The 17,611-nt window shown below is 32.9% G+C and overlaps 1 protein-coding gene across 4 annotated transcripts; it reads right to left on the reverse strand.

The window, feature by feature from the left end:
• Window positions 1-681: 681 nt before the first annotated feature.
• Window positions 682-15,338, reverse strand: LOC148604931 (NFX1-type zinc finger-containing protein 1-like). Of its 4 annotated transcripts, none has more exons than XM_088548400.1 (4): window positions 14,906-15,338; window positions 13,261-13,390; window positions 4,295-10,438; window positions 682-3,647 (listed from the first exon to the last, which is right to left on the reverse strand). In XM_088548400.1, exons 3-4 carry the CDS (start codon window positions 10,416-10,418, stop codon window positions 2,968-2,970), a joined length of 6,804 nt encoding a protein of 2,267 aa, XP_088404526.1. In that variant the 5' UTR covers window positions 10,419-10,438; window positions 13,261-13,390; window positions 14,906-15,338; the 3' UTR covers window positions 682-2,967. The 4 variants fall into 4 exon arrangements, with proteins under 4 accessions (XP_088404526.1, XP_088404527.1, XP_088404528.1 ...); XM_088548401.1 differs by lacking the exon at window positions 14,906-15,338 and adding an exon at window positions 14,126-14,271 and having other exon boundaries at window positions 13,265-13,390; XM_088548402.1 differs by lacking the exon at window positions 14,906-15,338 and adding an exon at window positions 14,126-14,271 and having other exon boundaries at window positions 682-3,638.
• Window positions 15,339-17,611: the final 2,273 nt, after the last annotated feature.

A 17,611-nucleotide genomic window follows, 5' to 3' on the forward strand; every position in this document is an offset into this window, starting at 1 on the left:
TGGAATCTGATAAAGGGCTTGTAAATATCGTTTACAGTCCTGATATCTTGTGTAGAGATAACTTGAAAATCCAGAAGTTAGCAAAACACATTATTGAGACAGATTCAAGAATGAATTTTCAGTTTAGATGGATTAGGTGGCTCTGCACACTTGTTGACTTATCAATTGTTTGTCTGTTGATGCCTCTTCGTAAGGAGGCCAAGATTTTTGCATTCCTATACTCCTGTGATATGCCCGTACAAATATTACTTTGATTAAAAAATGTGTATTTAGTGTTAAAATAAATGTCGATGTTTAAGACACTTCATTTACATGTATCTAAATATCGTTATAGTATCAACCAGATACGTGCATTTTGACTTTTTATAGTGTCCATTTCGATCATATTTCACATCTTGTTTTAAAAGTAAACATGTCTAATACAATTAGACGTACAGCACGATTGGATACTATACAAAATGCAGTCGAACATAACTTATCATTACATAATTGCTTGATTTAGTTTTTGATATACTTCCTCTTTCGCAGGTTTGTTGGGTTTTTAAGGGAGTTCACAATGTTTTGGATAAGTTGTATTTGGGTGTTAATTCCCTTTGTCCTTAAAAATTATGAATTGGGTCAGTTTAAGTGAGCTACGATTTTACGGATCTTTATCTCAACTATAAGTCTACAAATACAAAATGGCGGATGAATACATTTGATAATTTTATCTCTTGATCAAATATGACGTCATCGATTAACAAACGTTTTTGAATACAAATATTGTAAAGTTATATGCTTAAAAACTACAGGCTGAATTATCATTATATTAACACAAAAAAAAAACAAACAAACAAACAAAAAAAAACAAACAAACAAACAAACAACAAAACAACAAAAAAACAAAACATAAAAAGAGAAACAAAATTGAAAAACAATGATGTAGATAAAAAAATATTTGCAAGGTTCAAATATATATTTATTTTCTAATAGAATGGTTGCCCATACTTTAAAGTTTGCAAAGGAAGAACAAGTTGCAGGCGTAAGACTTTGTTTAATACTAAATGTTAATATGATTTAAAGGAACATTAATTGTCTCAACTGTAAATGTAAAAGCTACAATTTAGTTAGAAAATAATAACTTTTGGAATCTTTTAAATCTTTCTAAGTCACATGAATTCGTCACCTTCAAATGACATACAAAGGATCAAAATCTTTACATTAATGGGAAGATATAGGTCTTTATATTACAATCAATGCTTATAAATACAGGACTATCTAATATTGTCATTAGGAATAAAATATATTATCACATAATAATAAAACAAATAATTCATTTCTAATAAGTGTGTAAATGAAAGTATTCGAAACACAAAATCTAGAAAAATATGTGTATGCTAAAAAAGTGAGCATGTACCAAATTGATAAAGGTTTCTGTTTACCATAAAACTTTGCTTTTTTCTAAGGGGTATCACATGTATATTCATTAATTGTTACATATACTGAAATAAATAATTAACAAATAAATATGTGTGGATCGCAGAATAATACATAATACAATTAGTACATGATTTTTTAAATAAAAAATATTTAAATATTTTTTTTTACAAAAGTGAAAAACAATGTTAAAGATATGTTTTCCTTTAACATTATTTTATTTCTAAAATAAAATTTCCAATGTTTATGTGGCATAAATGTGGTGTCTTTTTTCTTGATGATTTCTCACGTTTGTCTAAAATTTTCGTACCCCACATGTGGAGCTGGAGTCTCGACATAACATTTATGAATTATCCTTATATTATCATAAAACATTCAGCTTCGATGCCTAATAACAACCACTTACATAAAATACTACACCACATGTTACACAAGTTTAAGATTTCGTTCTTTTGGAATTTGAAATCATAAAAAAAGTATGTCAAAAACGCAATACACCTGTATAATTTATATGCTATTTGTCTAATATGTTAACAACATAATACACCTGTATAATTTATACGCTTTTAAGTTAATTTTCAATATAAATCAACACATGAAGGTTTGTAATGTTTTTTATCAAATATCCAAATCTGTAATAACTTGTAGATAAGTCATTTTGTCTTGAAAGTAACTGAATGTCTGACATAAAAAAATAGATGGTATAAAGAAACCAAATATTCCAATTTATAATGCCACAAGTTCTAATGTTAAGGACAATCATTTAACAACATGAAATGCAAATCATATGTATCAGAAATTGCAATCTTAAACACTTTCGAAATAGCAAAATGTGTTATGATATACGACTTTTTGCTGGTTTAAAGCATTACACATATTGTCACGGTTTAAAACATTGATTGGCTGAAATGTCCGGCATTCGTAAGGAACTTCGTGTTGTCATGGTCCGAAATATGTTCGGGTCGAATTATCTGGTATTGATAAGCTAATTACGTCATTTGTATAAAGTAAACATTTAGGTGCCATGATTTGAAAAAAAGAGATTCGATTTGTAATAAATCTTCGGAGCTAGCATGTGTTTTCCGAGACTATCGTGGTTCTCACAGTATCCTAGAATGAAGATGCCATGATGCTATTTTCAAGCATTACAATAAATGGAAATTCAGAGCAGTCTCATTGACACATTTATCTATTGTAATAAGGCTTGTATGTATAGATCTTAATTTCATTCAAAATCCAGTTGTTGCAAAAATACATGCAAGAATAAAATAAACTTCTGGAGTAAGAAACATACATGTAACACACATCAAGGTCTTAAGACTGGCGGCGAAAAAAAATGACAAATAATCATGATCATAAAACAAATTATCAAAAGCATAAAAGAAAAAAAACATTAACAAAAAATAGTTTAACACTCCATACTTAGCATATACAAAATGTATCTGACCGTATTAGAGATAACGGCGTTCTGTTATATATTACATTTTTAAATCCTGTCGAAAAAGATAACTATTGGTTAAAACGACTAAAATTTTACATATACCAACCAAATTAAAGTATTCGCTTCCATTTTGTTTTTCTCCTGCCACGTCCTGTTGTTGAATTGCTGCCACCACTGCTATGCTCAGAGTTGCTTGTTTCTCGATTGTTATCTGTAGACTGCATCGGCGTCTTTTCATCTGCATGTGTTTCTCTATTGATAGTTTTGGTGATGTCTTTATTTCCCCTATTTGCACCCCATCTGGGTAAACTTAAATTTCCATTAGAAAGTCCTTGGAAATGTTCTTCTAAAAAGCTGCTTCTTTCAGTTCTAATCTCTTGGGGAGTTGGTTCAGTTAATGCACTACATAAAAGGGTTTTCGATGAGTCATGAAAAGTTAATGCATGTACTTTACTTGATTTATTGGATGTCTTGTTTCTTTTCCTAGTTTTAGTATTTTTAGGTTGAACTTCTTTTGATTTTAAATACGCACTTGATTCTTTTATCGTTTCGTCAGTAAACTTATTAGGTTTTGATGTTCTTTCAGAATTTCTTTGTGACTTTTTAGAAACAGCAGTTAGTCTCAAATCCTGTTTTATTTTCTCTGTATCTGTCTTTCCCTGTGTTTCCGGGGACAGTTTAGGTAATCCTGTGGTTAGTGAATGTTCCGCAAGGATGTAAGACGGTAAATCATGTACACATGCTTCACATTTGTCACTGAAGATAGCCGGTACAGCATGTCCTGAAATAACTTAAGTCCATGTAAAATTCAGACACTTACTATGACAGAGGTGTTTCATGGAAGAACAATGCTATATATTTCCTCATGTAATGAAAATAATCTATATAATTTTATTTCCAACACTAAAATAACTGAATGAAAAACAAAGTCTGTCACTTCCAGAGTTAGAACCAAAAAAAATTTGGGGGGTTTCTTTGGAATACTGTAATCATCCCCTGTCAGTTGTCTTTTTAAGGCCGCCACTTATATTTAAAAAAATGTACATGGAGCTTTCATAGAATCTTACAACATAGCCAAGCTAATAGATCTAACAATTATGTGTACATTATGTAGAACAAATATTTATTATTCAATATACATGTATCCAGTAATTGTTTTCGAACCGCAACAAAATATAACTTTTGAACAGTAATTTAACTATCTAAACTATACATTTTTGTCCATGAATGTCGGTTGACTGTTTTGCTAAGAAGTATCTAAAATTTAACAAGACTATTAGTTAATGTTTTAACTTTAAAGGAATCAAATATTGTGAAGTAAAGAAAGAAAAATGCGAGTTGCGTTGCTATACTATACACGCTCTGTTTATGATTAATTCATGTTTTTTTTTTGGTTGAAAAAGTTTGAAGTTAAAAAAAAACAATGAGAAGATTTACCTTTCCGACAAATTTTCCATTCTCCCTCATGAATGCCAATGCCAGAACATAGTTTGGGAACATTCATGGCATCTTGGGCTGCTTCACTGTCTTTTAAATATGGTACCAGTAATGTACAGTATTCTTCTGCATCTTTCAGATGGTTATGATCCAATATATCAAGAACAAGTTTTGTAAAGTCATCGATGCTGTATAGACGAGTATTATCACTATGACTACCATTCTCGTCTTCTTGAGCTTTGCATTTGACTTCATCACTAATTTGTGATGATACACGAATTGTCTGATTTGAAAGATATTCATCCGAATGTAGCAAACTTAGGATCCAGTAAATGCGCATTTTTAAGATTTGCTCTGAAATCGACAACCATAGAACTGAGTCGAACGGCTTTTGGCTCTGGGCGTATTCAACAATTTGACTTGTGTTTTTTGCAAACAACAGTAGTGTTTCCAGTTTCATTCCTTTGCCCCGTTTCTTTTCCGTGTATATTGCTATTTGAATGAATGTCTGAAACTTTAAAACGTAGTTCATGAATGTTGATCTATCTGGTATATACACAACAGGAAATGTAAAACCATTGCCATGAAGAAAACGAATGTGTGTTTTTATACTTTCATATAAAATTTTCTTCATCTTCAAGATAAGATCGTAACGAGGGTGCTTGTGGATAATTGTCCTACACATTGGACAACGAATCAGAAGATTACAAGCATTTTGCTGCATGTATTCGTCAAGTATTTTGGCTTCAAAACAGTGTATACATTCCCGTAATTGTACCACTTTGTTTTGCTTTTGGTCTCTTAAGCCAACGATTTTTTCGGGGTTGCACACTGAACAATATGCTGAACAGGGTTCTCCACAATAACCCGGACATTTATGTCCGCATGCCAAATCATTAGGGCAATCGTTGAGACACAGATTTCTATCGCATTGCTCATGGCACAATCTCGTACATTGTTGATGGGGACAATTCCAGTTGCACGGTTCTGTGCATGGTTCACACGATTCAATGCAAGCTTTTCTACACAATGAATGTTCGCATGAGAACGCACATTGTTCTGTGCACGGCACGCATTTTTTGCAGTCTAAACTTTGACATTCATGCCCACACAGTAAGTGCCTTGTGCACAGCATTTCACATGTTTTGTGAATGCAACTACCCTTACAAGCATTACATGAATTCAGACATTCATGTCCGCATAATTGAACTGATCTACATTTTGCGGTGCAACATGCATTGCTTTTTGTGCCACACGTAATTCTATTGGAATGGCCACATACATAATAGGTATCATATTCAAATTTGCAGGGCGGAAGTTCATATTTTCCAATATTTTCGAATCCGTATTTCAATTTCTTATTAGGTTTCTGTGTTTGACTTTCCCAACATTTTATATCATTAACATGACCACATTGTGGATAAGCAATTGATACAATTTCGTCGCATCTTGTTGTTTTTAGCTTATTGCACGGAACAATCTTTATGTGCCCACAGAGAGTAAGTTTCCTACTGACAAGTTCAGTACATTCAATGGAAAAATATTTTTCTTGTGTCAGATTCAATAGTTCAGTGCTTCTTTCTTTAGCCTTTAGCAATTGTTGTTTCTTCCAACAAGGAATATTGACAGTATGTCCACATGTACTAAGTTCATGATCAACAAGTTCATCACATTCCATTTTAAGTGAGGATAGTAAAGTACCTTCAGATAATTCATATCTTTTCCAGCAATTGATTTTTACATTGTGACCGCATGATTTAAGTTCAACTGACACTTTTTTTTCGCATTTGTAATTATTCATGATCAAATTCTTAATACAGTCGGATCTGGCAGATTCATATTTGGTCTTCTCTGCACACGGCAGATTTATTTTATGGGAACAGCGTTCCAAAATCAGTCCAACCTTTTTGCGACATTTCACTTGACTAGAATCAATGGAACATTTTATGTCATCGGAATGACCACATTCCAATGTCTTTTTTACCATTTCGAGACAATTACAAGGTTTTCCAAAATGGCATTCTTTTTTGCAGATGTGCCCATTATCACATTTGTTGTTGCATGCTGAAGTACACTTATGACCTTCGAAATTACGTCTATGACATAAAATTTGAACGACATGACCGCATTTAAGTGTTTTTTCTATTTGTTTCGAGCAGACTGAAATTTCATTGAGAGTTGTAAGAAAACTCATCATACTAGAAACTGCAATAAGTTCTGTTGAACATGGAACACGTTTTTTATGTAAGCAGTCTTGGAATTCTTTTTCAACTTCTACTTTGCATCCAACTTTGCTTTCATAATTTTTCTGATGACACGGTCTCTCATACTCGTGACCACAACTCGTTCTTTTACCAGAAACAGTTTCATCACACAAAATATCTGAAAGCTGCATAAAACACTTTTTTACAACTGAATGACCACATTTTAATGTTGCATTTACCATTTCATTGCATCTTAAGTCTTTTGCGTTTACAAAACAGTGTATTTTTGTGGTGTGACCACACGTAAGAAGCTGCTCGACAAGAACTAAACATTTACATTTCTCAGGAAAATGACACATTCTATCGCATACGTGGCCGTTTCGACAGCTACGCATGCAAAACTTCTGACATTTGTATTTGTCGTGACTTTGAGTCAAAGGGTGACAATACCGTGGGCACACGTGTCCACAATGTAACCTAAACTCGCAAACCTTTTCACAACCACCATCAATGGATTTTTCAAAGTCATTTGCAGTTTTAGCCATTATTCCAACCTTGTCCAAATGTGCTTCACAGTATAACGGAAGTGCTTCTCCAAAATGTATTTTTTTGTCTTTGCTATATCCAATATCTTGGAGCTTGCTCAGAATGTTTTTCCAATGGCGTGATCTTTTTGTCAATGTTGTACTGTTACCAATAATAAATAATCCCATTTTAGCTCTTGAAAGGGCAACGCATATACGATTTTCTTTGTATAGAAATCCTATATCACCTAGGGTATTGCTTCTTACCAGAGATAGCAATATGATGTCATTTTCTTCTCCTTGATAATTATCTAACACACAAACTTTCACGTTTCTTAGTTCCTTTTTTTTGATTTCTTCCTTCATGCAAAGCAGTTGACCTGTGTATGCAACAAGTATTGTTATATTTGAACTCTTGTAACCTTGTTTTAAAAGGTAACAGAATAACCCCACTATAAACGTTGCTTCATGTTCGTTATAATAGCTTTTAATCTCTTCATTGTACAGTTCGTCGTGTGAATGATCAACAAAGAACAAATTTGTTTTCACACCTCTGATATTTGAATACTCTTTAACGCTGTAATGATCTTCAAGAACAGGATAAATATGGCGCACCAATTCCGCTATTTCAGGTCTCATTCTATGTTGCTCTTGTAAACAATGGTACTTTACTCCATTCTCTATCATTCTCTCAAATAGAGATACCGACAAATTATACCTTACAGCCAATTCCTGAACAGCAGTTTTAGGTTCAAGCTGTTTGTGATCTCCAATAAGAATTACATGCTCACATTTCGGATTTATTGCTGAAATTATGTGAGCTTCTGGAACTTCTGCTGCCTCTTCTATAATAGTAATAATTGGGCAAACCTTTTTCAAAAGTTCGTTGTTCCTCGCGGCACATGTTGTTGTCATACCAATTACGGAGACCTGTCCAAGAATTTGCTCATCAACTTCTAGTTTAGCGGATTTGTATTCGTCAAAAAGAGCGTTGAATTCCTGCTCTTTTGTTTGAAGTTCGATTCGTGTTTCTTTACAAAATTCATGAAGCCAATATCTATACATTTTCCACCTTTCATATGATGGTTTATTCCAAATATTGGTTTGTATATTCTCATTCATGTATCTTTCAGTTGCTTTTACAGATGCTTTCAGATAGCCTAGTATGATGTTTGCCTCTTCCGTTAAAATATCAAGACATCGTTCATCGTTAATTGTTTGAATGACAGAAGTATACTGCGTTACTATATCTACAGCTACCTCGTCAATATTCAGTTCAAATTGCTGGTCGTCGTCAAACGCACCTTCTGGTAACTCCTGGTGAAGATAATTTTCCTTTGCTTGTTCGTCGTTAATGAGAAGATATCGTTTTTGCGTTAATTTGCCATGTCTCATGTATCTCTTCTTGCTAACTGCTGTGAACCAAGTTCTCACAGACACACCAAGCCAATCAGACAAGTAGGTATCATTGTCATTCTGAAGCTGGTGAAGATACCCGTCGGGAATTATATGTTTGATTACGCTAAATTTGGCAACTATATTCTTACTTTGGAACAACTGCAAAAGTGCCCTATTTCTCAGAATTAAATGTTTTTTTGATTCCATATCTGCTATAACCTTAACAGCATTTTGCCTGTTTGGGACATTCCTTCTGTGGTGTTTAATTAGAAAACTTTCAGTAACTGGATTTTTACATTGGCTACCAAAACGTACAATTTCTTCCTGTCTTTTATAAGTTGGGAAAAAAAATGCTATGTCTTGCAAAAACTGATCAAGGGCATGATTTGAATAACACACAATCAACATGGAAGCTTTTATATTCTTTGACAGGTTTTCGTCTTCTTTTTGTTGAGTTTTTTGCCATGCGCGTCTGTTGCGGAGTAGCGTTTCTGCTATTTGCAAACCAATATAAGTTTTCCCTGTTCCAGGTGGGCCTTGTATTATCACAAACTCATCAGTTAGAGCTGATATAAATGCCTTTCTTTGTGATGTATCCATTTTGAGTTCATAACATGATGGCCATGATACCTCAGGTTGAAATATATCAAAAGTCTTCGTTACTAGTTTTACTGTGTGTTGTTTCTTTGCGCATTCGTCATCGTTACAACTGTCGGAAGTGTTGTTTGGTCTTTCATTGTCAATCGATAATAGTTGCTGTATATCATATTTGTTTTCGTTTTTGAGGTTTAGATAGTAAGTACGGTCGATTTCGGTTTGACAGTTAACAATATACTTGATAAATGGGAAATTATCCTCAGTAATAGATTTTAATGCAGACAGTACATGATAATACGCTTCGAAATAAGCACCCGTTGCCTCTAAAATAATACCTGGCGTTTCTTTGAGTATATGTTGGTTAATTTTGGTACGTATTATCTTGAGTTTGAACTGGCCTTGTTGAGGATCTGACTCAGCAACTACTCCAAACATAAACGACTTAAATCTATCGAATGAGAGGAGTAGAAGAGATCCATATTTTAAACGTTTTGAGTTTTTCCAATTAATACGTCTGGCGTGCTCAGTATCTAAATATACAGTATACACTTCTCCATGCTCCAGTGATGTACTTGTCTGCCGACTAATAGTGACATTTCTGTAAATTCGACCATTTTCCAGTCGGAAGTGGCGGTTTTGCTGTCGGTCTTTTACAATGAACTCTTCATACACGTCTCTAAGCGGCGCTATGCAATCTTCCCTGTAAAGCCTGAATTGAACATCCAAATAATGCTCCAGATTCTGATATTCTCCTTTTTTCTTGTTCTTTCGTAAAAAAGATGGCGGATACACGATATCTTCTTCAGTTGGAAGGACGGAAATAGTTCGAAAACTTTCCGGTGGTCGTAAAACGTCCTCACATGATTGACTGACTGACGTTGACGATTTCTGTTTGCTCCGGATTGATGCTAAAATGCTACGTTTAATGTTTAATATTCTGTCTAGAATGTCAATGTTATTTCTCTCTTCGCAGCTCTCTGTTACTTTTATCCGCACAAGATCCACAATTCCAATCATTTGAACTGTTCTCATTGAGTTTGAAATAAGACTAAGCATGCTTTCAAAAACTGTTACAACATCTTGTAGCATACATGAAAAAGAATGATTGTCTATTGGTTCTTCTCTGCTTATTAGTACCATAGTTGTCTTTAAAAGAAAAGGTGAATCGGACAAATCTTTTAAAAATTCTACGACTATTTCTCTTTCGCCAGACAAGTTACAACTCACGCAGTGAGCTGCTATGTGAAGAACCATCGATCCAACGCTCATATCCAAATCTGTCCGCGATACAAAGGATTTCATATCAGCCGTCGCCTTTTTTAATTTGAATTCCTCCTGTTTTTGCAATGCGTCAAAATGTTTTTGAATCGAGCACTCCATCTTCGATCTTTTAAGCGCCATGATGCTTATATTATGTGAATCTGAAATTGAATTGCATGTAAAAAAATGAAATTAAAACAAATAGAATATAAAAGCAAATAATTATGTGGATTTCCAACATAACATTGCCATTTTGTAACTGCAAACTATTTAAGTTTAGTTGGGCTAGACAATAGGATTAACCAAGGCTATAAATTCATTTGGATTGATATAAAAGATTTGTTACATGTAAAAATATCTGGTTTAGAAGATTTCCAAGTTTTCAGTACACAGGTTAGACATGTTTTATAGGATATGCAACATTAACAGGCAAGTATATTTGAGTCATTCGCCTGCAATGTTTCTAAGCAACAGTCTGTGTAAGAATCATGAAATTCTGTAACATGTGATACACCCAAAAAAAATTATTTTTGTTTTTGTTATTAAGTTTCATTATAGGTCTATATGATGCAATGCATAATTATTCATTCTAATCTGTCTGTTCTTAGGAAATAATCCAGATAGGAAGAAACGAGATCTGATGAACGCTTCAATCGGAACTACTCGGCCATTCCGCTACACTAAAAAAATAACCTCGGATGCAGAAAGGAGAATTTCTTCTTGAACATATTGCCGGAATTGTAGTCATACGCAAAGCAATGCAGTTAGAACATATTGCCGAAATTGTAGTCATACGCAAATTAATGCAATTCTATCCATCAGATGGCGCTAAAACATTTTGTTGAATAACACTAGAAATAAAGAACAACAACTCTTCCAAGAATTTTGACGCGAAGCAAGGAGCCAAAAAAAAAAGCTAATGGCAAAAAATAATACCAGTTTAACTACAATATTATTATCGGATCGGTCAAATTTCGGAAAGATCTATGTGTTACGAGAAAGGCTGAGGTGTTCCGATTGATATATACTTAAAACAATCGCAAAATGAAAGAGCAAATCGGAAACCACAACTATAAAAAAAAATGTAAAGTCGTCAATGATATTAACTGTTAGTGTAAACAAAACCTTGAGAGAAAAAAAAATGCCACAGAGAAATGCTCAATAACAAATTACCCCATTCCATCATGTGATAACATGAATCTGTTTATCTTCAAAATTTAAGGTACACAATGGGAATTCGTTATTAAGATTATATAAAAAGTTTAAATTAAATATTATTCAGTTTTGTAATAGGAGTAGCGGAAAAGAGATGTACCGCATATCTTCATTTTAATAAAGTCCATAAATTGCTATGTGAAACACTCAAATTGATTAGAAACAAAAGTCTAACAAGAAAGTCGTAGCCATATGTCCTCGCCTCAGCAAAAAAAGAGCAAAAGTCCCTCTGCTCCTGTTTGATTTGTCGAATCAATATGATCAACTACGAATTGTGACTTACAATCCTACGAAATTTGAAGAAAACATTCTGTCAAGCGGTTTCTGATGAGTTGCGTCCACATAGCTTTCCTATAATGAAGCATGTAAAAAATCAACGAAGACCTATTACTCCTGCAAAATTTGTTGAGTCGAAATGGCAGCGGAAGATTATCAACTAAATATATTTATAAAGTCCAACAAAATTTCAACAATATGGATTAAATTTTTAACGGTTGGTGAAAACGCAAATACTGACGTACGGATATTTCTATGTCCACTTCCGCGTTGTGGCGGGGTTCAAAAAGGGAATATGGAATGAAGATTCAGTTAAAGTTTCATTTAATTCCATTCGGTAGTATAGGGGGACGATTAAAGGATAAGAGATGGATACTATTCTATGTAACAGAGGTAAGGTATAATCGAAGGACTGAAGAATTGATACCTCCTTCACTGTGTACCACCCACAAGTTGGGCGTAAAATTGTGCAATACTATGAAGAAAGTTAAAAGATGATAAAAGTAATGAGTCGTCTTTATTAAAAATATCATGCTGCATCAACATTGTATCTTTACATCCTTGTAGACCATTTATAAAATTAAATGTGTAGTATATTTATGTGTGACTTTCGACGAGTAAATAAGATATAAGAAATAAGAATAAGATATAAAACTATAAGATAAAATAATATCATAAAACTGAATTTTAGTCTTTGGCAATTCGTCAATTGTCCCTTTACAAAATCCGATCATTTCTTGTGTTTTTAGACGTCGTCAGACTTCAGTTTTGTAAAACTGACCAGTCGGTCGTCATTTCAAAATTTCAATATCGCCACAACCTTTCAAAGATTCGATAAAAAAACCTTTCAAAGTTTTGATGAAAAAGAACATTTCAAAATTTATATAAAGAAACTTCTGCCAGCAATCCTGACATTTCAAGGCTATCCTTTACCATGAGACCCTCAAAATAAAAAACCAAAACCTTTCAAAGAAGTATCTTACGGAACAGACTAAAGCAGAAATAAAAAAATATATATTAAATCCTAAGGAATTAACATTGGGTCCTTAACATAGAAGACAAAGCTCTCTAGACATTACTGCTCCTATATCAGGCAACATAGTACATGACAGTGTTTTGCATGCGAACTCGCATAAAGCAATAAGACCTGCATATCTTGATATCATTTGCATGTGAAATAATCTTACACAAGGAGAATTGCAAGTGGTGGAAGTTTTTTACAAATTTGGTCTTGATAAGTTGTATTTAAGGAAGCCAGTCCGTCTTGTGAAAAACAAACCTAATCTAGCTCATCGAGTTTATTCATTTAAATATTGTATCACAATCTGCGTAATAATTTGCAAAATAATCAAACGTAGACACACGTTTAGAATTACAGCGGAGAAGGGTGTTATGTCTGTTGTGAACAACCGACAACGTTCTATAACAAACAAACATACGGGACCTTCAACTCTACAATGTGCCTTATAAATATTTAGAATGTATTACATACATACAATCTGTACGATTAGCGTCTTCCAGAATGTATACTGGGGGTTGGATCCAACATGACGAACATTCGAAAAAGTCGTGGTCCCACGTCTTCGTAATGAGTGATGAACAGAGTGATTTGTCGTTCGAACCTTAGCAAAAAAAAAAAATACAAAGGCTATTATATATTTCAAGAGTTTGACAAAGTAAACTATAAACATTTATGTAAAGATTTCAATAGTGGTAAATGTACTTACAAAATGAAAACAATAACAATATGTTGGCGTAGTATATCGCAATTCTTTTTAATTGATACAATTTACATATCATTTATCTAAGCAATGACCAGCCATTTTTTTTTTTTTTTTTTTTTTTTTTTTTTTTTTTTTTTTTTTTTTTTTTTTTTTTTTTTTTGTTCTTCCGACCAATCTATCCAATCTATTGGACATTCGCAGCTACAGTTTTGGCAGTTTGTTATCACCAATTTAAGTGGAAGAGAAATCAAGAGAACTACGGTTATAGCGACAATTAAACGAATGCATTAATGACGCTCTTGACAGCTATCCTCGTCATAATAATGTATATGGCAACATGCGTAGATTTGAATTCGAATTCAAAACTGCATTACTGGGAACCACGTAGGCAATAAGAGGCTAAAGCAAAACAATTGAATTGGGAAAGTAAATCGTAAACATGCATATTCATAAACTTTATTGTATTCATCAGATAGCTACCATCGGACTTATACAACAAATAAATGTAAGTGTGATAAATATCTGTGCTAATGTACGGACAACACAGCGTGTAATAATCAAATAATGCGTTGTTGTTGTAAGGTTATTGATCAATTATGCTAAAACAAAAGACAACAAAGCAAACAATCTTACCTAATTAAATGATACACAGAAGTCGGAAATTTTCTAGTTAGTCCGGAAGTGGTAAAGGCTAAAGTTTACAATATGTGTGTACGTTGCCAAGTGGGTCAATGCAATAATTAACTTACGTAATCATTTAAACCTGCAACGTGTGCATTTTCTAAAAACTTAGTTTCGGTTTCGTTTATTTATATTGACCTATAGAATACACATTTATATCAATCTGTAAATTACTTAGGTAATTCTATATATCCACAAATTACAGTGAAGGTCAATAATTTATTTCTTTGTGCAACGCTTTCAATATTTATCAATGTACTTATGAAAAATATTTCCTAAGGTTTGTTTATAGCTGTTTCAAATTTTACAGTAAGTCCCAAGCATTAGTTTAGTTTTTTAACAAATTAAGACGATCGTCCCATATAGTTGTACCCATAATTTAAGTCGAAACGATTAAAGAAGCTCTTGACAGCTATCCACCTTAAGATACACAACACTACATTAATCATGGACTTAAATTCGTATTTAAATACTGTGTTCCATTGGAAACTAATGCAAAATAATGAAATTGGGAAAGTTATCTTATCATACAAGATGTATGGTTGTGTGTATGCTTCAGATTGGTGTGATTTTACTCATAAAACAATTACTTATGTGTCATATACAAGTGAGCTAATAAACGGACTACATAGAATATAGTCCTACCATAAAACCGCAAATAATGTGTTGTGATTTATAAGTAAAAAGAAATGAATCTTTTTAAAACAAACGACAAAAAGCAAATCAACTTACCTAAAAAATGTTTATTATCTTCCTATAGAATGTTAAATGATAAAAGACAGGTTTAACCTTTAAAAGTCCGAAAATATAAGCTAGTGAGGCCTTATCCATAGATATATAACTTTTCACAAGTTCGATAACGTCCTAGGTCCTAGTAGATTTGTAGATAACTGGATGCATATATTCGGAAAAGAAAATAATGATTGCCTCTCCTATCTCAGAAAAAACATTTTTTTTTTAATTTGAATAATAAAATCGAAATTATATTTTTCCAAGTCGGGATAAGTTCTTGAACAGCCAGTGGAACCGCATTGAATCTCGCAGAAATAATCTTTTCCTAAACGTTTTAACGTACTGCCCCTGTACCATGTATTGTATTACCTTAAACAAGAAAGATTTACTTTTATGGCGCATCAAAAACATAACAAAGTGTTTGAATTTATTCATTATTGTCAAGGCAATATGAACGTTCCATTTTTAATTATAATCTACGACACTATGACTATTTAATCTGTATGGCAGTTGTTGCGCATGACTGTAATCTTCCTTTCCGTTCTTCCAAGGTCAAAGATTAAATACATATTGATTATCAGTATGAGGATTTCTTCTTATATTATCGATTAATTTACTGCTGATCGTAAACATCAACTATATTGGAGGGTGTCAACTAATTAACCTAAGTAAGGTCTATATTTATATATGTCATTGATAAAAATGTTGTCCATTAATACAAGTTTGGCTGTTAACCATTTCATTTACTAATGCAAGTATACAAGTATGCATTAGGAAATGCAATGTATACTAAAACTGGGTATAAAACACAATCTTTACCTGGTCACAAAAATGATCATTGGTAAACTAGTAACGGTGATATTAGATTGCGATGAAACAAATAACAGTACACGTTTACTCAGTTTACAATATCAACAAAATCCCCACTTACCAAACAAAAGAAACCAAGTAGTACGAAATCAAACTTTTACATGAGTCCCTATTATAGAGGGATGCGAGAAATTTATAATATTTTTTTGTGCATTCCTTGAGCAAAGAGAAATCAAGAGAATTTATGAAAAGTGCACAACTCAAGGACAAATACCAACGAAATAGACGCACACAACAGAAAACATGAGATAACTTTAATAACAAGTGCATATATACAAAAGTAAATCAGCAACCCAGACTCCACTAAACACTTAGTGTTAAAATGATAACGAATAAAGGTATGTATTTAATACATTATTTGGTGATAGTCAAAGAAAATAACCGTCATCATTTCCTACATCTGTTTTTGTGAAGTCAACTTGCAACTTTACAACTCGCCTATGACGTCACAAAAGAAAAATGATTGTTTTAACACAAGTTGATCAACCATAGCCGTTTTACTTATATACGCATTTGCTCCAAAGCATTGAAAATGTGCCCTTGTGTCCTCCTAAGTAGGAAAGGGTTATAACAAAATATCGATTGAAGTTTATTTGCAAAAGAAAACAGAAAAAAAACAGCCAGAATTGTCAAAAAGAATCCAAGCGATAAAAAACATATAAAGTTAGATTACGTAGGTATCACTTGCAAACGAAACAAGAAGCGCGAAAAAGACTCACGACTGCTCTTGGGATATCAAGTTTCGCTTTTGCTATACTTTCTCTGTAATTTAAATAGATATAGATGACATGTCTACAATAGAGATGGCAGCAGGTTGATATCAAGCAAACACAAATTCGAAACTCAGATAGCTCGACACAAGAAAGATATGTTTAGGTTATCTCCCATTTAACATTTATAAATATAACAATACAAATACTATACATCTTTCTAATGTCGGTATGCTGTACACATGTTTCAATGAGTAATCTCTCATTAACAGATTTGAACCAAATATTTTGAAAGTTCAAAAAGCACATAAGACGCACTCATAATAACACATATCGAAATAAGAAGCCACATTAACACAGATACATTAACACCAAAGTATGTCAAAAGAGCTATTTAGTTGTAGCTCATGTTTAATTAAAAGATGAAGCCACATTGTTTAAGGAGTGTCAAACTTGGTGCTACTGCACATTTCGGCAAATGATATATGAAAAAAGTACATAATTATGATATCGATTATTTGCAAAATTGTTTTATTTCACATGATTTGAGTTTTACGGTTTTAAAACCAATTTAGATAGTTAGTTTAAAAGCAAATTAAATGTTCTATAGAACTTTCGTAAGTTGAAGTTTAATGAATTTATGTCTATTCATAATTGGTTTTACTCTTTATTTATACCATCAAAGGGACTTTGTAATGTTGCCCTAGTTAAATGTTTCTTTTAACAAGCATATGCCTTATATGTTTTTGTATAAATTATACCTTTTTAGCATTTACAAGACATTCAAGACATAGACATGGTTTGCTGGGTTCGTTTGGCCCTCTTTTTTATCCCTGATAACTAACGGATCGTGTCGGCCGATGTGATCTAGAGTTGATTTAAGAGATACTATGTACTTCTCACAATATAACATCTGGATAATGTTCACATTTACCTGAAAAAATAATTACTCTGTAGAAAAGGCAGGAGTAAAAAAAATTTAGAAAATCCTATTCATCAAAAACAAAAACAAAACCATCGCGAATCATAAACACAAGTTTGATAAATAGATAGATGGAAAAACGATATTTTGACTCACTACAGACAAGATTCGTAACTGTTATTACATGCGCGTTAATTATCCCCA

This window comes from Perna viridis, chromosome 10 (assembly GCF_037379345.1).
Source record: "Perna viridis isolate PV_CMFRI_1.1 ecotype Kerala chromosome 10, ASM3737934v1, whole genome shotgun sequence".
Classification (NCBI taxonomy): Eukaryota; Metazoa; Mollusca; class Bivalvia; order Mytilida; family Mytilidae; genus Perna; species Perna viridis.